Source organism: Oncorhynchus mykiss, chromosome 3, assembly GCF_057628025.1.
Source record: "Oncorhynchus mykiss isolate SJ-2025 chromosome 3, ASM5762802v1, whole genome shotgun sequence".
Taxonomy (NCBI): domain Eukaryota; kingdom Metazoa; phylum Chordata; class Actinopteri; order Salmoniformes; family Salmonidae; genus Oncorhynchus; species Oncorhynchus mykiss.
In genome coordinates, this window is record NC_143024.1 from 21,020,295 (window position 1) to 21,044,270 (window position 23,976).

General features: G+C 44.8%; 2 protein-coding genes across 6 annotated transcripts; one reads left to right on the plus strand and one right to left on the minus strand.

The window, feature by feature from the left end:
• LOC110534283 (KH homology domain-containing protein 4) lies at nt 1–9,412 on the minus strand. 4 transcript variants are annotated; one of them, XR_016492639.1, is made up of 14 exons: nt 9,176–9,390; nt 7,344–7,536; nt 7,007–7,135; nt 6,716–6,795; nt 6,507–6,559; nt 6,227–6,393; nt 4,326–4,537; nt 4,082–4,142; nt 3,865–3,922; nt 3,566–3,780; nt 3,234–3,377; nt 2,206–2,293; nt 1,930–2,018; nt 1–940 (listed from the first exon to the last, which is right to left on the minus strand). XR_016492639.1 is itself a non-coding variant. In XM_036968238.2 (14 exons), exons 1-14 carry the CDS (start codon nt 9,202–9,204, stop codon nt 687–689), a joined length of 1,800 nt encoding a protein of 599 aa, XP_036824133.1. In that variant the 5' UTR covers nt 9,205–9,412; the 3' UTR covers nt 1–686. The 4 variants fall into 4 exon arrangements, 2 of the variants coding, with proteins under 2 accessions (XP_036824133.1, XP_036824130.1); XR_016492638.1 differs by having other exon boundaries at nt 1,930–2,021; XM_036968238.2 differs by having other exon boundaries at nt 2,206–2,321; nt 9,176–9,412.
• On the plus strand, nt 9,001–12,259 carry LOC110536529 (low affinity immunoglobulin gamma Fc region receptor III). Of its 2 annotated transcripts, XM_036968251.2 has the most exons (8): nt 9,430–9,632; nt 10,304–10,336; nt 10,528–10,660; nt 10,887–11,056; nt 11,262–11,600; nt 11,762–11,854; nt 11,949–12,029; nt 12,165–12,259. In XM_036968251.2, the coding sequence occupies exons 3-7, from the start codon at nt 10,539–10,541 to the stop codon at nt 11,978–11,980; spliced, it is 756 nt and encodes a 251-aa protein (XP_036824146.1). In that variant the 5' UTR covers nt 9,430–9,632; nt 10,304–10,336; nt 10,528–10,538; the 3' UTR covers nt 11,981–12,029; nt 12,165–12,259. The 2 variants fall into 2 exon arrangements, with proteins under 2 accessions (XP_090080460.1, XP_036824146.1); XM_090224334.1 differs by having other exon boundaries at nt 9,001–10,336.
• The last annotated feature ends 11,717 nt before the right edge of the window (nt 12,260–23,976 follow it).

The window sequence follows — 23,976 nt, forward strand, 5'->3', positions numbered from 1 at the left end:
CACAGAGATAATGCTAATTTATTCCACAAAAGCATTAGAACAGTTGAGTCAATTGCATTTTATAAAAGTCCAACAAGCATATTTATATGATCTGTACTCAAGGAAGAGAGAGATTTGATTAAGATTTGGACCAAGAAAGAAAATGGAGATGGGGGAAATATATTTTTTGACAAAGAAATCATTTAGAATGCATTGAAATCTCTTCTATCTCAGTGCTTTTCTACACTAGTAAAACCAGGAGTGGACACGTCCAAATCAACCAAAAACAGGGCACTATTACCCTCCATTTGTGTCTGTTCCTCAGCTGTCTCTCCTATACAGAGTTCAGAGTACACTTGAATCTGTGTGGAAGTCTGGGGCATCTTGCTGCTTGTCACCATATATCCAGTCTGTTGTGCCTGGTTGGCTGGTTCAGTCTGTTCTCTTTGTATCAGCCAGCCGGTCTGTTTAGTCCATTTTACACACACACACACACACACACACTGCTTTACTGCTGAGCACATGGCAAAACTGTTTTAACGAAATCTAAGTCATCACAAAATAAATTATATCAAGTGGAGGAGCAGGTAGGAGTGATGGTTCAGGGGAAAGGGGAAGAGGGGGGACTGGGGCTCAGTTTGGGGTTTTTGGCACCCTCCAAAAGGCCCAAGGTGTCAGGGGAGGGTATGAGGTTTAATACTCCTGTGTTATGGGGCCATCCAGAAGGGCATGGGCTGCTGTGACTGTGCCTGCTGTGTTTTGGCACGTTGGGGAGGCGGAGGGGGGCAGCGGTACCCCAGAGTCCAGCCCGAGGATGACGTGGGGGTGGAGTGGGTTGCCCCAGCGACGTTACCATGGTTACCTGCCCCCAAGGTTTTGGGGGTGGAGTGGTCCTCCTCTTCGTCCGAGGAGTCACCAGCGTACGCCACGAGCCCCGTCTTCATCCTCTTCACTGAGGGATCTGAGAGAGATGAGAGGGAAAAACAGTGGGAGAAAGAGGGAGGAATGAGGGAGAAAGGAGAGGGGTGGTCGAGAGAGAGAGAGAAGACATACACACAAAGAGAAAGAACACAACCAAAGACCAGCACAATGGTTTCAAAAACAACAGTTGGAAGTCAATTGTTTTACCAACAGATAGGGAGAGAAAGTTAATAGATTGCATTGTGTTTGGCAGGAGGGGTGAGTTAGGTAGAGGAGGAGGGGCATGGGTCAGCAGCGGCAGTCATTGGTCGGTGGGGAGCGGCAGCGTTAGGGCCGTCCAATCACAATGCAGAACAGCGCCACAGGAGAAGAGCCCCACCCCCATCCGGCATCCCACCCAGAGAGACATGGAAGAGAAGAAAAACACAGAAAGAACACAAAAAAAGAGAGAGTCTTGTTAGTGAGGGAGTCAAACACGGGCACAGACACTCCTGTCTGATGACGTCATCAGAAAGGGACGGGCAGCGAGGGGACAGCACCAGCTAGACAGAGGGGGACTCCCAATCTGAAATCCATCCCTAAACACCTCCTAGATGTCACAAGATGAGATGCCAGGTGTAAGCAGTATGGTAATAGTTCAGCCGTACTCTTCTACAGGCCAATTGTAATTGTCTACATATCGCTTACACCTATAAAATCCTCCTCAGGCCTACACAGTGCCTAGGGCTAGGGGTTGACTTAGGATCAACGACAGAGTTACCTGAGGCAGTGGGGGATCGAAGCTTTGCCCAGTTCTTGATTCTGAACTGACTGGCTTTCAAAGCAGAACTTATCGAGGAACACTATGCCTGTCTGATGTAATCTGCTAGAACCTGTTCTGTCACGTGTGAGAACAGCATGTCTGCATGCAAAATGCTATTTGACTCTGACTACTGACAGCCAAGAGTCCGGGGGGGTGGGCAGCGTGCTTTATGGCTGAGGCCATGGATGGGGAGGGGTCAGGGGGGTTACATGGGGTGGGGCCCTTACCCAGGGGGCCTTGCAGCAGCCTCCTCTCCTCCATCTTGGGTGTCATGCCTCCGTTCATCGGAATGGGTGGTGGAGGCATCAGCTGCCTACTGCTGGAGAGAAAGAGAGGGAGGGAGGGAGGGAGGGAGGGAGGAGGGAAGGAGAGAGAGGGAAGGAGTCAGTGTTGCAGAACATCAATCACAAGCAAACACAAGCCTGCACACACGGTGTGTCCAGCATCTGGGATGAAGGACACTGCTATAAAGGAGAGTGACTCGTCGCCCCCCCATCTCGTACCTGTCCCTCTCCCTCGGCGGCCCGGAGGAACTCGGTGGCGGGGGTCCTGAAGCCTCTGGGCCGGGGCTGCCCACAGGGAAGCCTGCACCTAAATTAGTCATATGAATGGGTCCATGCTATGAGCAGAAAAACACACAGGCGCATTAGCACACATCCTCCCCTAAATCACTATTATTAATAGTAGGCCTACAAGCATGTAGTTATCTAAACTATTGAATGGAACTGAACTGCAGAGTTATTATTCCATAACGTTTTCCTTTTCACTACACCTTATTTAAGCAGCTGACAATAAAACTAGGATTTTAACTTTATGCATGCTCTGATTGCACATAATCCAAAAATAGGAATGGACTGTATTAAAGTAACATCAAGAGGACACATTTAAATTAGGCCTGTGAAGAAACTAGTATTGCGATATATTTTCCAGGGCAAAAATTAAAACAGGAAGCAGACCAAACTGCTGTATATAAAACATGATGTGCTATAGCCTGGAAAATAAACCTAATGACTCTGGGGGACAACATAACGATGGTTGTTTCCAACATTAGGGCCGTTTTCCTAAAGAAGTTCATCCGTTTCATGTTTGTTTCCTTGCCATGATACTGATATCGTACCTGCACTAATTTCAATATATTGAAATACATTTGATGATTATCCAACAATACCTTTCCAGAATCTCCAGTTCTATAAATCCAATACTACATGGACTCAGATAATAACAGCTATGGTTACAATGCTTTTCAATGAACGCCATAAGATCTACTAGGGAAAAAACAAGTTGACACTGAACAGACACTTAGACCCATTCAACAAGCAAACCTTTTCTATAGAATGCAGACAGGGACTCACAGAATTACAGACAAGAGACAGTGAGAATCATAATGAATTGAGTCTTGAGAACAGAAAGAGGAACAGAAATCAGATACATGGACAGAAGATAAGAAAAGACAGGAAGACAACAGAAGCAGAAGAGACAGACTGGACGAAGGCAGCACATAAGGTGGAAGAATAAAATAATGGGAAATCACCTGGTATCCCAGCAGACCGCTGTCACTCTCGTCTGGCACCTCCTCCGTGAAGCGTCTTTTCTGCGGCGGATTGGCTAAGACTACAGGAGGCGGAGCTTTGGGCGGAACCGGAGCAGCGGGTGGGAAAGGAGAAGGTGGGAGAGTCTGGGGACAAAAAAAACAACTTGGATGTAATGCATGTTGAATACATCATATATACAGCCTATCAAGAAAATGTTTTTCAACTAGTTTCATAACTCAGATGTAATAGTCTTAATGTACTGTATAGGTCCAAGTCTACTGTATAGGTCCAAGTTATAGGTCCAAGTCTAAATCTGATTGACCAGTCTTACCTGTGGTAAAGTGACAGGTGCAGGGGGGAGGGCGTACCGGTTGGGAGGGGGGAGACCAGCAGGCAGCCCAGGGGGAATGGGAGGGGGGACAGTGTAGGGGGGAGGAATGGGCTGAGGGGGAGGTACAGGGAGGGGGTAGCTGGGCTGGTACCCCGATGGGGGGTAGTAAGGGGGCTGGGGGGGCATCCCGTTGGCCATGGGGGGCTGCATAAAGCCTGGAGGAGGAGAGGAAGAGGAACACGTCAGTATGTTGACACATTGTAGAGGCTGTAAAAGAGAAAGACAGCCAGAGTCTGTACCGGGAGTAGGCATCATGACACTCATCTGGTTGAGGAAGACAGAATACTCTGCATGGACCTGGAGGGAAGAGAGAACAGTCACAGATCCACATGGCAAACAGAGCCCAGCTACATAATACAACACACTTCACATGGGACAGCTTGAAACAGGGTTTAAGTGAAAGTAGAGCAGTGTACAGAGAGCAGAGTGCCAGTCAGTAAACCATTAGACACTCACCGTCTGCAGCAGGTTGTCACACAGGGTCTTAGCTGCAGCAAGGCCCTCTGGTTTGGGATGACTGGGGAAGAGAGAGGAGTTCATGTGTGCCTGGTGTCTAAGCTCTGTGTCTCTGAGCTAATACAAATCAACATGGACTTTACTCCCCCATTAATACTGCCATTTACCTGATGTAGATGTACATTTGTTCAAGGCCCTCTCTGAGTTGACACAGATGAACACGAGTCTAGTCCATGAGACTTACCTGATGTAGATGTACATCGGTTCGAAGGCCTCTCGCCCAGAGGCGGGCTCCAGACAGCCTGATCCCTTCCCCCTGAGGAAGACCTTGGCCCCAGTCTCACCCTGGATGTGCTGCAGGTAGGAGCTGCCTGGCCCTTCCACCCTCTCCTTCACTGAGAAGCCCTGGATGGCATGCTCCAGACCCACAAACAACTTTTCCTGCACATAGTGCATCTGAAAGGATATGGATGTGAGTCTTAAAGATTCATCAATGACATTGACACTCATAAAATAACATTGTCGCTCAGTGTGTGTCAATCACACACACAAACTCTGTTTTCTTATTAGTGTCAGCCATCAGCTAAATCAGCCGGTTACAGACTCATTTTCAGCCACCTACTTTTTCCACTTTATATTAACTAGGCTACTTTCCATTTAAACCTTTCAATCCCTAGTCTGCCGTGTGGATAGAGTGAACGATATGCATCTTCTAGTGATCTATTGATAGGATAGGTGCCCATCAGTCACAAAGCAAGCGATGACAGGGAAACGCAATGTGCTGTCTGTCCCGCCTCCCAGTACCATTTGTGTGCACTGTGGTTGGTTGCAGTCTAATTTCTTTACACAGAGGAAGGAGAGAGCATGAAAATAGGGAATTTGCATACCCCGCGTCGCGTACGTACGAGGTAACGCCCCACGTAGCGGATGGGCGAGGTAACGCCCCACGTAGCGGATGGGCGAGGTAACGCCCCACGTAGCGGATGGGCGAGGTAACGCCCCACGTAGCGGATGGACAAGGTAACGCCCCACGTAGCGGATGGGCGAGGTAACGCCCCACGTAGCGGATGGACGAGGTAACGCCCCACGTAGCGGATGGGCGAGGTAACGCCCCACGTAGCGGATGGACAAGGTAACGCCCCACGTAGCGGATGGGCGAGGTAATGCCCCACGTAGCGGATGGACAAGGTAACGCCCCACGTAGCGGATGGGCGAGGTAACGCCCCACGTAGCGGATGGACAAGGTAACGCCCCACGTAGCGGATGGACGAGGTAACGCCCCACGTAGCGGATGGGCGAGGTAACGCCCCACGTAGCAGATGGACAAGGTAACGCCCCACGTAGCGGATGGGCGAGGTAACGCCCCACGTAGCGGATGGACGAGGTAACGCCCCACGTAGCGGATGGACGAGGTAACGCCCCACGTAGCGGATGGGCGAGGTAACGCCCCACGTAGCGGATGGACAAGGTAACGCCCCACGTAGCGGATGGACAAGGTAACGCCCCACGTAGCGGATGGACGAGGTAACGCCCCACGTAGCGGATGGACGAGGTAACGCCCCACGTAGCGGATGGACGAGGTAACGCCCCACGTAGCGGATGGACAAGGTAACGCCCCACGTAGCGGATGGACAAGGTAACGCCCCACGTAGCGGATGGGCGAGGTAACGCCCCACGTAGAGGACACAGTATTTTCCTTTGCGTGTTTCACATAGCCAGCCACATGGAGTCGTGGTGCATAGTAGACTATTTACTGTGCTTTGATTGACAACTGAACAGCAAGCGTTGACTAGTTTATAAAAAGTGTCAAACTGACTAAAGAAAAAATACAAAAAATCTCCTATATCCCTTTGCCATTCATAAATCATACAGCGTGGTTATACTGCATGTCCATGGTGACATAAACCAAAGGATTCCCTAGGTTTCCTTTCCTAAGATGTCGGGACTAAAGTCACTGTAAATAAGACTTTAATCTCAAGAGAAGACATGTTAAACGCTCCCTTACTTAGAAAATAGTCCTGATATAAGCCTAGGCCATACCCCAAACAACTAATTCATTCATTTTCAGTAAATTAAAACTGCCCTGGCTGGCTACTTTTTCTATTTGGCTGGCTACTCTATGCACTTGTGGAAAACACTGCTTACCCCAGACTGAAAGTGTGGTCTGTGATGGTGGTTGATGGGGGGCAGTGAGGGGGGCTGGGGTTTGTGTTGCTGGTAGACTGGTACTGTGGCTCCGGTTCCGCTGTAGGAGGAGGTGGCCGCCTTCACCACTCCGTTAGTGATGATCTCCTTGATGCGGTTCACAGCTCCTGGAGAGAGATTGGATCGTCACAACATAGAAAGTCAGGAAAGAAGGACCATGGTGATCATAAATGGTGATAATCTTAATCAAATTAGGTGAGGTAAATAGAGATGTACTGACTGTCAACAAGCTCCCTGGTCTGGCCCTGGACGTGAAGATAGAGGGGTCGGTCCCTGACGACAGAGAGAGAAGCAGTCTAAGCAGTAGCCTAAGACTTGGTTGTATGATGCAATCAGACAACAGATCCACTTGTCTGTATAAAGAAAAGTAAATACCAGTAACATCCTTGGTAGAGCAATGTGGTAATAAAGGTGTGAAGCAGGACTCACCCTTGTGGAGCCTTGTACTTCTCCACTGCTGCCATGTATCGCCCCCTGGTGGACACAGCAGCACCGCTCACTTTGCTGATCTTCACATAATAGGATGAAGAAGAAGCTGGTCATTTACTATCCTCAAGTGAGACACTTTCAGTCCCATACTGGTTTACATGACACTGATCCAGTCTGTACATGTGCGTGTCACACAGAGAAAGAGCTGGGTAAACATAGCAGTAAGTTTGACTGTTGACCAGATTGTCAATCAATGGGTCTAAAGATCACAATGATGTCATGGACTCTGACCTCGTCCTGTGTCTGTCCGCGGGTCAGCAGGTTCCGGCAGGGGAGAGGAACGTCGTTGATCTCCACCTCCGCAACCACCAGGTCATCCTTCGCTTTCATAGGAGGCTGGGGCTTCCCTGCACCCACAACCTGGTGATGACAAAGATTCATTTTTATGTGTCGCATGCTAACATTTACAACAATATCTCTAAAAAAAGAGAGAGATTAAGAGTGAGGGGATTATAGAATTTGGAGGCAAGAGAGGGACAGACAACGAAGACAGAGAGAAGACAGATTACAGGTGAGAGACTGAAAGCGTTTCTAATGTTTTCAGTGTAAGAGGTTTCCTGACCATTACCTTGTCTGGGGGTCCAGATGGTCCAGAGGGTCCTATCTGGGAGGGCTTGAGCTTGCCCTTGGCTACCAGCATGGCGTTGATCTTAGCTGCCACAGCAGCTGCAGCGTCCAGAGCACCTGTAGGAGCTGCCTCCGCCTCCCCCATCTGGTCTGAACCAGGACCTGGGCCCGGCTGGTCCCATTTACTACGGCGCCTGAGGAACAAAGAGGGGAGCGGGAAGTGGAACAGAGACAGGGGGAGGGGTAGTGAAAGACGGAGGGAGAAAAAGAGGGCAATGGTAAGTGGAAGGGATGGGAGAAGCAGAGGGAGAATGGAGGGCAGTGCAAAAGCAGCAATCACAAGGCCTCTCCTCAACCGTTTCTGTAAAAAGCTGGAGGGATCGGTGCTGGAGAAACAAAGGCCTAACAACTCTGACAGAGCTATGGATGCAAAAACTGACCATCTATGATATAAAAATTATATATATATATAAAAAAAATTAACCATTTGTGGCAAAAAACAGTGTTTGTTTACATATACTTTTGGTTTTACTCTTACTCCCATGTGGTAAAAAAAAGGGTATATTTTGGGTTCTGATGTTGTATGTCAGTTGAGCTAAACTTTTTGGGTGACCAACCAATTTCACATGTTAGTTATATGCCTCCTGAGTGGCGCAGCGGTCTAATGACCTGGAGTCCAACAGGGCGGCGCAAAAATGGTCCAGCGTCGTCCGGGTTAGAGGAGGGTTTGGCCGCGGGGGCTTTACATGGCTCATCGTGCTCTAGTGACTCCTTGTGGCGGGCCAGGCACCTGCAGGCTGACTTCCGTTGTCAGTTGAACAGTGTTTCCACCAACACATTGGTGTGGCTGGCTTCCAGGTTAAGCGAGCAGGTGTTAAGAAGCGCAGTTTGGCGGGTCATGTTTCGGAGGACGCATGAGTTGACCTTCGCCTCTCCCGAGTCCGTTGCGATGAGACAAGATCGTAAAACGTAATAATATGAAATTGGGGAGAAAACAGGGGAAAACATTTTTTTTTTTAAATGCATGCTAGTTATAGATTTGTCAAATCTAAGAAGCAGTAGATTTTCTATGCTTCCCGTTATTAAGTTTTGTTTTTGCGTCTTTCACTTTTGGATTTGTACACCAGCTTCAAACAGCTGAAAATACAATATTTTTGGTTATGTAAAATATATTTCACAGGGGATTAGATGGTACAATGATTCTCTACACTGTACCTGCTTGTTTTATCAAACTGAAATTAGGTGAACTAAATTATTACAATCAGGAAATCATGAAGTAAAAAATAATAAAAGGATGTAGCAACTGCAGGTTGCCCCTTAAATGACCACATCAATTACAGGGTTCAGAGGTCGTAGGCTAACAAGTTAGTTTAGTCATTGCCATCTAACGTTACAATTAATGTTAACTTTGTGGATTGAATTAATGTTGTTGACTTGATAACGTTAGCTAGCTAGTTATCCAACAGTTTTGTTCCAAGTCGCTGTGCTTAACGTTAGTTAACTAGCAACCATACGTAGTTAGCTAATGTAACTTACCAAAACAACAGTTATCGAGCTAACTAATCGATAGCTAGGTAACCAACTCACATCGATTTTAAAAAAAAATAGACGTAACACCCAACGGCGCTCTTAGTTAGCTATATAACCAACAAATTTCTAAACTGGGCAGCGACAGCTAGCTAGCTACAACGTTGGCTACTAAGCATACCCCACGTAGTTAGCTACAAGCACTCCGCCATTACAAATTAACTAGCTAGCTTTGTGCTGCTCAGTCAGTGTTGGGCAAGTCTGTGGTCAAATGCACCGTGATAACGCAACGTTCTTTCAACTCACCCGCCGTTTTGCGTTCCACTAAATGACATTAATCTTCTATTTGGTTGAATTTCTCTTTGCGTAAAAACACTAACGTTAATACGGACTCCGCCTGACTTTCAATATTGTCCAGACAGTGGAGTACTTCAAGAGCTTTCACTCTATGCGATATCGTTCCCACTTCCTGTTTTTTGGGGAAAGGACCGGTGCTGTGTTGAATTTTGCTTCCCTCACACAGATTGAAGAAAATAATCATGTGCGACGCTAGGGGACGTAGTGAGCGGGACGCAGCGTCTCACCGGATGATGCAGTCCTGTGGCTGCCTGCTATCATCGTTTTCCTGCCACCCCAGGTGAGTGTTGCGGATATGAACCAGATTCATCTCGGTTCAGGTTTCCCAAATGAAACCCCACAGCTTGGTCTACGTCTACAGACATCTTTACAAGCAGGATGCTGAGGTGATGATTGCCAGAGCCAGGTAAACTATGGTTGTTAGCCAGGTAAACTATGGTTGTTAGCCAGGTAAACTATGGTTGTTAGCCAGGTAAACTATGGTTGTTAGCCAGGTAAACTATGGTTGTTAGCCAGGTAAACTATGGTTGTTAGCCAGGTAAACTATGGTTGTTAGCCAGGTAAACAAACTATGGTTGTTAGGCCAGGTAAAGTATGGTTGTTGTCAGCACGTGGTGTTGTCTCTGTGTTTAAAAACAATAACATTGGCCCCATTGCAGTTTATTGCATGTGTAAAATGTATTGTTGTCAACTTTTTTTCAATATGTGTGGTCCTTTGTGGACCGTTTAATTAGCCCAACTGTTTATTGACATTTTTCAGTAAACTGATTTCCCCTCCAACTACATGTTGTTTCTTAAAACCATGTTTGCCTAGCTACCGTTGCTAACCATGATTGATCTATTTACCATGATTCACTGAATAAGCTCAGGAATGTCTCTCCTTCCTGTACTTTGTAAGTAGGCTATCAGCCAAGTTTAACCTTTTTAATTACCTTGGCAATTAGATCACGGATCTGCAGTCTAAAATTAAATACCCAGTGCCACATAGACTTAGCCTAATTTTAATGCTTATGTCTGAGTTTGGGTTATCAGGTCCTATGCCTTATTATGCATAATGTCTTGTCTATTCTGTTCTAGTGTTGAGTACACTGGTGGTCTATCCATCATCAGGTGAGTATCATTTTAATACCACACACTCTTCATTTTTAGACCATTACTTATATTCAAGTTTACAGATCAAGTTACTTAATGTAGACTTTAGGTGTGGCAGACTGGGCAATATCTTGAAATCAACACTTTGGATGCTTTGCCAAAACAGCCCAGAATGTGTTGAAATTCTACACTACTGCATGTGTTCACAGAGGTTCTACTGATGCCGACTCTGACCGTGGAGCCTTCAGGACGACAGGTGTACACTGAGGACACAGTCACCTTGGCATGTCGGTTACCTGGCCACTCTGGGCTGGGCTGGCAGTTCTACTGGCACAAAGACAGGTGTGACCTCCGGCTCCCTCTTTATGTTGCTTCTCTGATGGTGTATATTGGAGGTCGGGAGGTGTGATAGATTTCAGTGCAATCTAATAGAATGTGGGTGTTAGGCTACTTGTTGTATCCATCACTCGCTGAGTGATGATCGTAATACATGGCACTGGATAACTGTGTACAGGAACTGGAATGTACTAACAAGTGGAACAAACTAATGCTCATAACACTATATTAGGCAGGACACTGTCCCTGTGGAGCAGATGTGGGGCAGTGGTGGAGGTGGGGCAGTCTACCAACTGTGGCGTGCCTCTGTCACACACACAGGCCAGTACTGGTGCAGAGCAGGGAGAGGACAGCCAGTCTTCTACACCCAATACAGCCAGGCAGTCTCTGTTAATGTCATTGGTGAGTGAGGAGACTAGCACATGAGTAATGGGTGTCTTGCATGTGGTGTCATGCTCTTTTTCATAGATTACTTGACAAGCCCCACTCATTACTCTAGCTCTTGTCAGTGACAATTGGAATATATTTCTCTTCTCTACTTCTTTGTAATCTATATTTTTCTCAACTTCCTCCTCTAATCAATCTGTGTAATCAATATCCTCTCCAGAGCTCTTCACATCAGTGACTTTGTCAGCATTTCCTTCGACCGTGGTCAAAGAGGGCGGGGCTTTCAACCTCACCTGTGAGGCCCAGTTTAGCAACTGCAAGCTGAGCCAACATCATGGTAACCACAGTCTACATAGTCACCCTGATCCTGACCGTAACTGGACCACAGTGGTTGTAACATTCTCCTTCCTGCGGGACGGCTGGCCAGTGGCCAGGGACTCTGTCAGTGGGATGTACAGCGTAGCGAGGGCTTCTAGGTGTCACATGGGGACCTACAGCTGTGTGGCCAGAGCAGGCCGGGCCAGGAGGAGCAGTCAGGAGATCAGCATCACACTAGACAGTGAGTTCTTACTATATCACCTGAACGTTTAGTTTGCCAATTGCTATAGGTTTTCATTCCTCATTGCTGGTCTGAAATCATATTCATTATTGTGGTGCCAAAACTGCCACTCTTTACCGTTCACTTTGTATCCTGATCTCTCTCATGCTGCCTTCATCCAGACCTGTCTCTGATACTGGTCACCTGCTTTGGCACCTTCCTGATCCTCTCCGTGGCTCCATTGGCATTTTTTGTGAGACTATACGCGATGAGATGTAAGTGGCAGCATAGTGGATCTTAGTCTGACTCTTGAGTCTCTGGGACTGAGTTAGTTCAACACCTATCTCTTCTCTTTGTGTGACCATGCAGTATGGCAGCTCAGAGGCAGAGGACAAGGATAATTGCAGTGCAATGAGTGCAGTACAATACAGGGACCAAAATGGAGGACAGGTGAGACATGCTGTGAGAACTCATGTAGTTCACATGGCTGTATTAGTGCACAGGTGTAGGATCTTAATTTGATCACCCTGTTGCATGTTTTTTACTCAAAAGATTAAAACAGATGTTTTTATTGTAATCTTGCAGATGTATCTGGACCCAGCTGACTTGAGAAACTTTATATCGTTTATTACAAAATTGGAGTGTAGAATAATAAACATAAATTATTTGGAGAATTTTGACCAAAGAATGTTTTTGTTTTATTTTCACCACACCCAAATAATACATTGATTCAACACTGCAACATGCCTGTATTGTCAAATAGAGCCAACTCTTTTCTCATAACAGGTTCCATATTTTGTAAAGAAATAACTGCCCACCACCAGTTGATTAAAAGTGAGTGTGAGTGAATCTCAACAGTGTAAGGCAAGCTATAATATGTTTGCCCTTATGTTCCATTTATTGGTGAATTGTTAGACCCAAAGGATTGTATGATGAATGGGCCAAGATCTGAGAATTGCATTCTGTCTCCATGTAAACTCACAAAAAAAGAAACGTCCCTTTTTCAGGACCCTGTCTTTCAAAGATAATTCGTAAAATCCAAATAACTTCACAGATCTTCATTATAAAGGGTTTAAACACTGTTTCCCATGCTTGTTCAATGAACCATAAACATTTAATGAACATGCACCTGTGGAACGGTTGTTAAGACGCTAACAGCTTACAGACGGTAGGCAATTAAGGTCACAGTTATTAAAACTTAAAGAGGCCTTTCTACTGACTCTGAAAAACACCAAAAGAAAGATACGACAGACAGCTGATTGTCCTCACAGTGGCAGACCACGTGTAACAACACCTGCACAGGATCGGTACATTCAAACTTCACACCTGTGGGACAGGTACAGGATGGCAACAACAACTGCCCGAGTTACACTAGGAACGCACAATCCCTCCATCAGTGTTCAGACTGTCCGCAATAGGCTGAGAGAGGCTGGACTGAGGGCTTATAGTAGGCCTGTTGTACGGCAGGTCCTCACCAGACATCACCGGCAACAATGTCTCCTATGGGCACAAGCCCAACGTCACTGGACCAGACAGGACTGGCAAAAAGTGCTCTTCACTGATGAGTCACAGTTTTGTCTCACCAGGAGTGATGTTCGGATCCGTGTTTATCGTTGAAGGAATGAGCATTACACCGAGGCCTGTACTCTGGAGCGGGATCGATTTGGAAGTGGAGGGTCCGTCATGGTCTGGGGCGGTGTGTCACAGCATCATCGGACTGAGCTTGTTGTCATTGCAGGCAATCTCAACGCTGTGCTTTACAGGGAAAACATCCTCCTCCCTCATGTGGTACCCTTCCTGCAGGCTCATCCTGGCGTGACCCTCCAGCATGACAATTCCACCAGCCATACTGCTCGTTCTGTGTGTGATTTCCTGCAAGACAGGAATGTCAGTGTTCTGCAATGGCCAGCAAAGAGCCCGGATCTCAATCCCATTGAGCACATCTGGGTCCTGTTGGATCCGAGGGTGAGGGCTAGGGCCATTCCCCCCAGAAATGTCTGGGAACTTGCAGGTGCCTTGGTGGAAGAGTGGGGTAACATCTCACAGCAAGAACTGGCAAATCTGGTGCAGTCCATGAGGAGGAGATGCACTGCAGTACTTAGTATCTGGTGTGGCCACCAGCTGCATTGACTGTTACTTTTGATTTTGACCACCTCTTTGTTCAGAGGCGCATTATTCAATTTCTGTTAGTCACATGTCTGTGGAACTTGTTCAGTTTGTCTCAGTTGTTGAATCTTGTTATGTTCATACAAATATGTACGCATGTTAAGTTTACTGGAAATAAACGCAGTTGACAGTGAGAGGACATTTCTTTTTTTGCTGAGTTTATTTTGAAGTGTAAGTTCGGGAATGGGGTTCAGATGAGCTAAGTGTCAATAGGTCAGAGGAGCTTTGATGCCCAACTTGACAAGGGAGGACTGTTTATGGGCAGAGACATGGAAAGAGGGAAAGATGGAGGGATACTCTGCTTTGACATAAAAAATGTATCCACTTGTCCTTCGATATTACAATGACAGAAGAAGTTAGCGCAAACAACAAACACTCCCTCCCTGATAGAAGAGCACTAATATGTACAGATCTTTTTTTAACCATGCTGCCCGACGCTCCTCAGCTCAGCAACAAAACAATAACAGCTGTGGTGGGGTGGGGTGGCCAGTGGCGCTGTTTGTCCCTAATGCGGATTCCATCTTTAAGGCTCCCCTGGAGGATGGTTGACCACCCTTCATAGCGTATAAAATATTGCAGCATTAAGCCTATAATTACAACCAAATACTTGATATTTCTTTATAAAATAATTTACTTATTCAATGAATCAGGGATCAAATGGATTTATTTGGCTAATTCAAAGCAAGGTAACTAACTAAGGCGTGTTTATCTATAACCTTGTAAGGCTAAAATATTCTGGTTTCAGTGATCTATTGACAGCATGGGAGATATTTGTCAACTAGGCTATTCCAAGAATATATTTTACAGTTGTCAGAATGACATAGCCAATGTTGAACAGAGGGGAATTCCAGCTTTCCACACAGATGTATTTTTCAGCTCCCAATATTCAGCGCTGTAGAGGCAGTTGGTCTCTACAGGAGTATGTGGCATTGGTCTATTAAAGAAGGAATCTGCAGTAGGGGGAAATGGCTCCAATGGTCGCCCTTCCACCGTTTGTATCATTTTTGTTGATGAGTTGAGGAGTGTCACACGGCATGTTAAAATTCTTTGACAGATTCCAGCTTTAAGGCACCAGTTCATCAACTGCTTGTCGGTCATTTGCAGTTGGAGTACCGGTGACATTAATACATGATAATGTTAAATAGATAACTGTCGAGATAACTAGCCAGGCTTCATGATATGTAGTTAGTTATGTAGTTATCTAATTAGTCTGTTGTCTATCATTATTTTATAGGCTAGGCCTACCTGCTGCTGTCTCTCTCTCTCTCTCTACTCTGGCCGACTCACACTGGCACACATGCAGGTGATGCGCACAGCTGCACACCATGACTTTTCTAGGATTTTCATGACTGTACAAACCCTGTTTGCTGACCAAAATGTGCGTTAACTGTGTAAATAACTCACTAATTAGCACCGAATATCAACATGTGCACACACTGATACACACAGCTCTTTGCTTTGATCTCAAAAGCTCACAACCCGGGATGATTGAAAGACTGCTCCTACCTGTTATTTCAATACAATCCTACTCGATGCAGTCTGCAGAAATGGGGAGAACAGCAACACATCGCATTCAGGGGGGACAATGATCCAACTCTGATCCAATTGTCATTGTTTGATATTGCAATGTTTTTGTGTGATTGTTTTACTTGTCCATTCGGACAACTCAAATCTATATTCTTCTTGTTCAACTTTTTCAAATATTTTTTTTCTACAAGCCCTGGGAGAAGGATGGAGAGACATGCCATATTTACAGTCTTTACTAGTAAGAGCCCATGTGCGAACTGCAGAGCCTATGTAGGTTTATGTAACCTCCAGCCTTCAAGGCACGCAAGCCTGGGTCTCGCCTGATGTTGGCGGCTGACACAGAAGTGTGAAGACAGGGGACGTGGCTGGGAGGAGGGTTCCTCATGGTGGGGGTGCCATACGGTGAACAAAGAGACTGTCTGTTCCCTGGTTTCAGTGTTTGCTGTCAAACCAGCAATTACGAGTAGGGGAGTTTTGAACAGGTTTTCGATTGCATTCGCTAAAATAAACCCTACCCTAATACTTTGATAAATGTTGTTACCACATTAAATGATGTAGTAAGTAACCATGTGTTGGTTGTGACCGGTCGTGATGCTTCAGGGAGTCAATAAATTCAGTTTCTTTGCTCACACAGCTTGGCCTACAGGACATGAGTAACTACACTGACATGAGTAACTCACACAGCTTGGCCTACAGGACATGAGTAACTCACACAGCTTGGCCTACAGGACATGAGTAACTACACTGACATGAGTAACTACACTGACATGAGTAACTCACACAGCTTGGCCTACAGGACATGAGTAACTACACTGACATGAGTAACTACACTGACATGAGTAACTCACACAGCTTGGCCTACAGGACATGAGTAACTACACTGACATGAGTAACTCTCACAGCTTGGCCTACAGGACATGAGTAACTACACTGACATGAGTAACTCTCACAGCTTGGCCTACAGGACATGAGTAACTACACTGACATGAGTAACTCACACAGCTTGGCCTACAGGACATGAGTAACTACACTGACATGAGTAACTCACACAGCTTGGCCTACAGGACATGAGTAACTACACTGACATGAGTAACTCTCACAGCTTGGCCTACAGGAGATGAGTAACTACACTGACATGAGTAACTACACTGACATGAGTAACTCACACAGCTTGGCCTGCAGAACATGAGTAACTTCAGGGCGTGAGTGACTACAGGACATGAGTAACTACAGGACATGAGTAATTCTTACTGCTTATTATGATAGCTTGAGTAAAGAGTTAAACCTTTTTTTAGTAGTCATGTTTTTCATAATTTTCCAGGATTGATGGACGTGCTTCAGTCTGTAACCTTTATAAAGTCATATGGGGTGAGAGAAGGGACAGGGAGGCAGAGAGAGAGGGAAACAGAGAGACTTGCGAAGTAGAGAAAGAGAGTGATTTGAGAGAGGGAAAACAGATGGGAAGATTGCATTTTGGAGAGAAACGGAGCGAGAGAGGAGGAGGAGTGCAGGGCAAATCTTTTTTTTGTGTGTCTGGATAGAAGGGAGCCTCTTTATACCCCTCACAGCATGAGCTTGGCCCGGGCTGCGGCCCAGTCTCGTCTGCACAGCAGGGGCCTTTCCTGAGCAGGCTGCCCAGGGGAGGGGCACCTGCTCCAGGCCTAAACACTGACTGAGAGAAGGGTCTGGAGGGTGGGGCGGAGGGGCGAGGGGATGGAAAGACACTCAACAGTTCCAGGAAATAGACGTGCTGGATTTATGAAACTCTCAGGTAACAGAGCGACGCTCCTGAAAGAAAATATTTGTCTTCTTGCTCTCCCTGCGGACGAGAGGATAGGATGAAGACACCCGTCTCTGGTGTGAAATAAGAAGTTTCTGTGGAGAGCAGGAGGCAGAAGTTATGGTTGGACCCGACCTGCAGGAGCTAGTTACTACCAACACAAACCCACAGTTTATGGATTGGCTAAGCCTCCGACTGAGGCAATATTTTCCGCCGGTTTGGTTGGGTTGAATAAACACAACGTGTTTGAAGTTTATCAAACACTCAGTCATCCCAGCAGACGTGGGGGATAACTTGATCATCTGATATATGGAGTATGAGAATACACTGACACCCAAGGCCTGTCCAATATGCCTGAGACGGGCAATATTCAACGACCAACTCCACTGCCAGTACTGTCAAATCCCCAATGGCGAAAATGGAGTGAAATGTCTGTTTTGGATGAGCTTCAGTTTAACCCTCCATTTCTGATATTTTGCTGTAAGTTTGGGATCCGTGGAGCACATTCCCACATGAACCCTACATTCGTCCCAAGAGCATGCCAGTATGTTTTTCTTTATACAGCGTCTCTGTCTGTCAAATATGCTGTATCTCTACTGTAACGTCTAGTCCGAGAGCCCAGTTGGACTAAGAAGGTCTCCGAGACCGACTACTTGTCTGTGACATTAAGGGTCTCAAGGTGGATGGCTATTGCATTGACTTCACACGGAGTGACTGCACAGGGCGCTGGGTAATAACTGCGGTGGGAACGTCACGTTCTGAGGTAACCCAGGTAAATGGAAACACATGGTGGAAAAACCCGAGACTTCAGGAGAGGCTCCCAACCATACAGACAGAACGGCCAGGACGCACATTCAGATGGCTAGAACAGTTCTGAAGTCCACAACAATTTCCACAGTTCACCCATATCGCCATGAAAGTGAATGCGTAATTTGTTGACTTATCGTGGATAGCGATCTGTCAAAACAAACTTTAATTGGTTTGGGATGTCTCCAGAGGGTGTTGTTGTTGTGTATGTTGATAAAAATACAATGGAAAAGGGTGTTTGCCCATCAGCCAACCAATCCAACGAGCTACTGCTCACCAATGTTTCTCATCATCAGTGTTTTAGGGGTCAGGTGTTACCAATATGTCTCTTAGTTACAGGACTTACCAGCCCCCTCCTTACCCCCTGTGTAGGTCCACTCTCTCTGCGGATTTGAGATTCCCTTCACTAAGTTACATTTAGGCCTTTCTGAATAGTAACAAGAGAACTTTTAGGGACTGTATGTTATTTATAATGAATGACAACTGGAGAAAATCGGACCTGAAAATGGATGGCCCTCCCTGAACAACTTTTACCCGACCCTCCCTGAACAGCTTTTACCCGACCCTCCCTGAACAACTTTTACCCGACCCTCCCTGAACAACTTTTACCCGACCCTCCCTGAACAACTTTTACCCGACCCTCCCTGAACGACTTTTACCCGACCCTCCCTGAACGACTTTTACCCGACCCTCCCTGAACAGCTTTTACCCGACCCTCCCTGAACAACTTTTACCCGACCCTCCCTGAACAGCTTTTACCCGACCCTCCCTGAACGACTTTTACCCGACCCTCCCTGAACAACTTTTACCTGACCCTCCCTGAACAACTTTTACCTGACCCTCCCTGAACAACTTTTACCTGACCCTCCCTGAACAACTTTTACCTGACCCTCCCTGAACAACTTTTACCTGACCCTCCCTGAACAACTTTTACCCGACCCTCCCTGAACAACTTTTACCCGATACTCCCTGAACAACTTTTACCCGACCCTCCCTGAACAGCTTTTACCCGACCCTCCCTGAACGACTTTTACCCGACCCTCCCTGAACAACTTTTACCCGACCCTCCCTGAACAACTTTTACCTGACCCTCCCTGAACAACTTTTACCCGACCCTCCCCTAACAATTAAAACAAAGTGGATAGCAGAGAACATGCCTATTGTTTACCCTCCTAGGACAGACCAGAGCCTTAGATGCAGTTTTAGAAACGTTTTTTTCTTTTGTAAGCATTACATGGCAAAGTGCCAGAAAGTTGTGATTCGCAGACCACCGATGACAAGGGTAGGGGTGAAAAGATCTCCATTCTAATAAAAGCACGGCATGAATCTATCATCTTCTTTGCGGTCTGAGAAACTAGACTTTAAAAAAGAGGATAGTCTAAGTCTGGAACAGTGCTAAAGTTGTCCATCAACTGTAAACATGGAGCTGAACAGAACCAGTTACATCTGAAGTATCTGATCATACATGAATTCAAGAAAACGTCATTTGTTTTTTAACACAGCAGCCGCCCGCATATTATCAGGTAGGCCTACAGTATATGCACTTGTAAATTTACAAATGTATTCTATTTTATTCCATGATATTGTTATCACAAAATAGATTTGTGTTTACTGTGATTAGGGCATAAGAGCATTTGTTAGGTTAAATTAACTAGGCATGCATGGCTCACCGCATGATTCTCAAACCAAAGACTGGCCAAACTCATGTTTCTAAAAGTGAATTCAAAGGCATTGTAGAATGACTCTATAGCCTAATAAGACATTTTTCATTTCATTATTATTTAACTCTAAGTAAAAAATAAAGTAATTGTTTATAGCCTAAATGCAAAATGTATAGGCCTGTTGTTAAAGTCCTGTTGTTGAAATGCTGAGCTCTCCTGCCAGCCTGTAGCATGTCACAAATGCTTCACAATTGATTTCTTAAATGGTGGCATTAGCTATATCACTGGACAATATTTTCATACACATCATTGCCTTTTATAGAATTCTGTTGGCTGGGATTCTCTGACTGCCAAAAGGGCCCAACATTGGCTGCTATTTGTATGTAAAACAGTTCTCCAGAAACTCCCTAGCTACCTCACTTCTTAATTGGAAATCAAGCCACCAGACTTGCTCTCGAGACTGAATAGTTCTAGAGGTTCCTCTGGTCTCCACAGAGTTGGGGAAGATTGCCTTTAGTTATTGTGCCCGTAGTGCATGGAACGACATGCAGCACACTTTGAGGCTTGACTCTGTGGTCTCGAAGGGTCAGGTTGGGACTTTCATGAGGAATGTGGTGAAGGAGAAATGCACTTGTTTTGATTGATGTGTCATTTTATCTGCTGCTTTTGAATTTGATTGGTTGAAATGTGAAATTGTAAATTGATTGTGTTGTTTTGATTCTGATTATGTTGATTTATTGTTCCCAGGGCAACCTTCAAAATGAGGTTAAATGAAGGTCAAATAAATAAAAATAATATAGCCTAAATTATTATTTTTCTTTCTTAGGCTACCCAGCTTGCTCCTGACTGATTTAGAGTTAGTGTATTGTTTTATAGCCTGTTGACATTTTAGACGTCAATTGATAGTGACAGAATTACACATTACTTCAAAGTAACATTTTTGTCTCCTCTGCAATAGGTTGTAGTGCATCCTCTGAATGTCGTAGAGTCAAACCAAAGATGTCCCATATGCATCATAGTCACGACTTTCCCGGGCATTTTACAGTTTGTTTAAAGCATAAAGTATTGCAAACTAAAGTGTAGTTATAGATCGCTGTATATAATAAGGTCCACAAAAGCTAACAAGAGGTAGGCCTATTCTTTAGCTATTTTCTTTAAAACTTCTTCGGGATCGGTGTCCCGTCCACGGAACGGTTGAGCTAACGTAGGCTAATGCGATTAGCATGAGGTTGTACTTAACAAGAACATTTCCCAGGACATAGACATATCTGATATTGTCAGAAAGCTTAAATTCTTCTTAATCTAACGGGCACTGTCCAATTTACAGTAGCTATTACAGTAAAAGAACACCATGCTATTGTTTGTGGAGAGTGCACAATTTTGAACATAAAGTTATTAATAAACAAATTAGGCACATTTGGGCAGTCTTGACCCAACATTTTGAACAGAAATGCAATGGTTCATTGGATCAGTCTAAAACGTTGCACATACACTGCTGCCATCTAGTGACAAATCTAAATTGCACCTGGGCTGGAATAATACATTATGGCCTTTCTCTTGCATTTCAAAGATGATGGTACAAAAAAAATACAAAAGAGCAGTTGTCTTTTGTATTATCTTTTACCAGATCTATTGTGGTATACTCCTACATTCCTTTCACATTTCCACAAACTTCAAAGTGTTTCCTTTCAAATGGTACCAAAAATATGCATGTCCTTGCTACAGGCAGTTAGATTTGGGTAAGTCATTTTAGGCGAAAATTTAAAAAAAAAGGGGTGGATCCTTTAACAAAAGTCACAATACCCTCACATACCCCCTCAACTCGAGCACTGGTTTTAACTTAACACATCAAGTCCTTTATTGACACTGAGCTATTTAAGGAGTGCATGGTGACTGAAGGAATTGGCTGATAAAATCAATGGATTGTAGACTAATTTTGTCTATCAAACAGGTAGACATACCTCTTATTTCTTGAATAGGAAGAATTGGGCTCCAACACAAAGCCCTCTTGTTGTTAGTAGCCTAAAGTCAAATTAAAATCAACACTGTTTAAATTAATTAGGCCTTCTCGAATTAGCATTTCAGCACCCATGCACTGTCCATGCTGCCGCTTCATAGTAATGTAAAGTTATGTAAATTAGTCAAATCTGGCTTATTGTGAGGTCAATAGCTCTGACAAATAGCTTCACTATGGGCAACAAAATATTTTTAATTTAAAATTTTCATTAAAAATAAATTATAGGTGTAGCAAGCTTAACTCCAGTCCTCCTTCTCGTCTTCGCGCTCTCCCTCCTATACGGAACAGAACATCAGTAGGCCTAGACTGTGCGCACAGATATTGCATTTTTATTTTATTTTTACAAATATTTTTTTTTCCTGGAAGAAGCCTTTGACTCGCCTTCTGAAGTGCCACTGTACACATCACAGCCATTGGTTAGACAGCACAAAAGGCTTTATGTCTACATCAGTAAGAGCAGGGCAGACCAGGGCTCATGATTGGGAAAGCCTATCCATTGCTGTGTGTAATACAGTATAGCCTAGTTTTGCACCATCCCAGCAGCACAAAACACGGGAAGGAAGTAGATTTAGAAAATGCCTTCAGAAAGTATTCACACCCCTGGACGTTTCTACATGTTGTGTTACAGCCTGTATTAAAAAATACCCTATAATGTCAAAGTGGAATTATATTTTCTAAATGTTTACAAATGAATTAAAATAAAAAGCTGACATGTCATTAAGTTTTCAACCCCTTTGTTATGGCAAGCCTAAATAAGTTCAGGAGTAAAAATGTGCTTAACAAGTCACATAATAAGTTGCATGGAATAATTGTGTTTGACATGATTTTTGAATGACTACCTCATCTCTGTACCCCACACATACAATTATCTGTAAGGACCCTCAGTCGAGCAGTGAATTTCAAACACAGATTCAACCACAAAGACCAGGGAGGTTTTCCAATGCCTCACAAAGAAGGGCACCTATTGGTAGATGGGTATAAAAAAACACACAAAAAAACAGACATTGAATAGTCCTTTAAGCATGGTGAAGTTATTCATTACAGTTTGGATGGTGTATCAATACACCCAATCACTACAAAGATACAGGTATCCTTCCTAACTCAGTTGCCAGAGAGGAAGGAAACCTCTCAGGGATTTCACCATAAGGCCAATGGTGATTTTTAAAACAGTTGCAGAGTTTAATGGCTGTGATAGGAGAAAACTGAGGAAGGATCAACAACATTGTAGTTATTCCACAAATCTAATCTAAATGACAGAGTGAAAAGAAGGAAGCCTGTACAGAATAAAAATATTACAAAACATGCATCCTGTTTGCAACAAGGCACTAAAGGAATACCGCTAAAAATGTGGCTAAGCAATTCACTTTTTGTCCAGAAGGCAAAGTGTTACGTGTGGGGCAAATCTAATACAACACATTACAGAGTACCACTCTCCATATCTTCAAGCTGCATCATGTTAATAAATATCAAAGATTCAAACCATCTGCCTCCCATGTCTACATCTGGGTCTCTATCCTTGTGCCCTTATAGTGGAAAGCAGTCTGAACCAGGTTTTACATTTAGCCTGTGCTTAGCTCTATTCTGTACATTTTGTGTCCTGAAAAACTTGTCATTCCTTAATGGATTACAAGCATTATCTTAATCAATCCAAAAGGGGAAGGCAAGAGAATGGTCGTGGACAGGCAAAAGGTCAAGCCAGGAGTCCAGGAGGTACAGAGTGGCAGGCAGGCTCGAGGTCAGGCAGGCTCGAGGTCAGGCAGGCTCGAGGTTAGGCAGGCTCGAGGTCAGGCAGGCTCGAGGTCAGGCAGGCGGGTATGGAATCCAGAAAACAGACAAGGGTCAAAACCAGGAGGACTAGCAAAAAGAGAATAGAAGCAGGAGTACGGGAAAACACACTGGTTGACTTGAAAGACATACAAGACGAACTAGCACAGAGAGACGGGAAACACAGGGATAAATACACCAGGGAAAATAAGTGATACCTGCAGGGGGTGGAGACAATCACAAGGACAGGTGAAACAGATCAGGGTGTGACACACCCTGGAAATGAATTCACCTTTCAGCAGGACAATAACCTAAAACACAAGGCCAAATCTACCCTGGAGTTGCTTACCAAGCAGACGGAATGTTTCTCAGTGACTGATTTATAGTTTTGACTTAAATCTACTTGAACATCTATGGCAAGACTTGAAAATGGTTGTCTCACGATGATCAACAACCAATTTGACAGAGCTTGAAGAATATTGAAAAGAATAATGGGCAAATGTTGTACAATCCAGGAATGCAAAGCTCTTAGAGACTTACCCAGTTAGACTCACAGCTGTAATCACTGACAAACGTTCTTCTACAAAGTATTTTCTCAGGAGTGTGAATACTTATCTAAATGAGATTTCTGTATTTCATTTTCAATAAATTAGCAAAAATGTCTAAAAACATGTT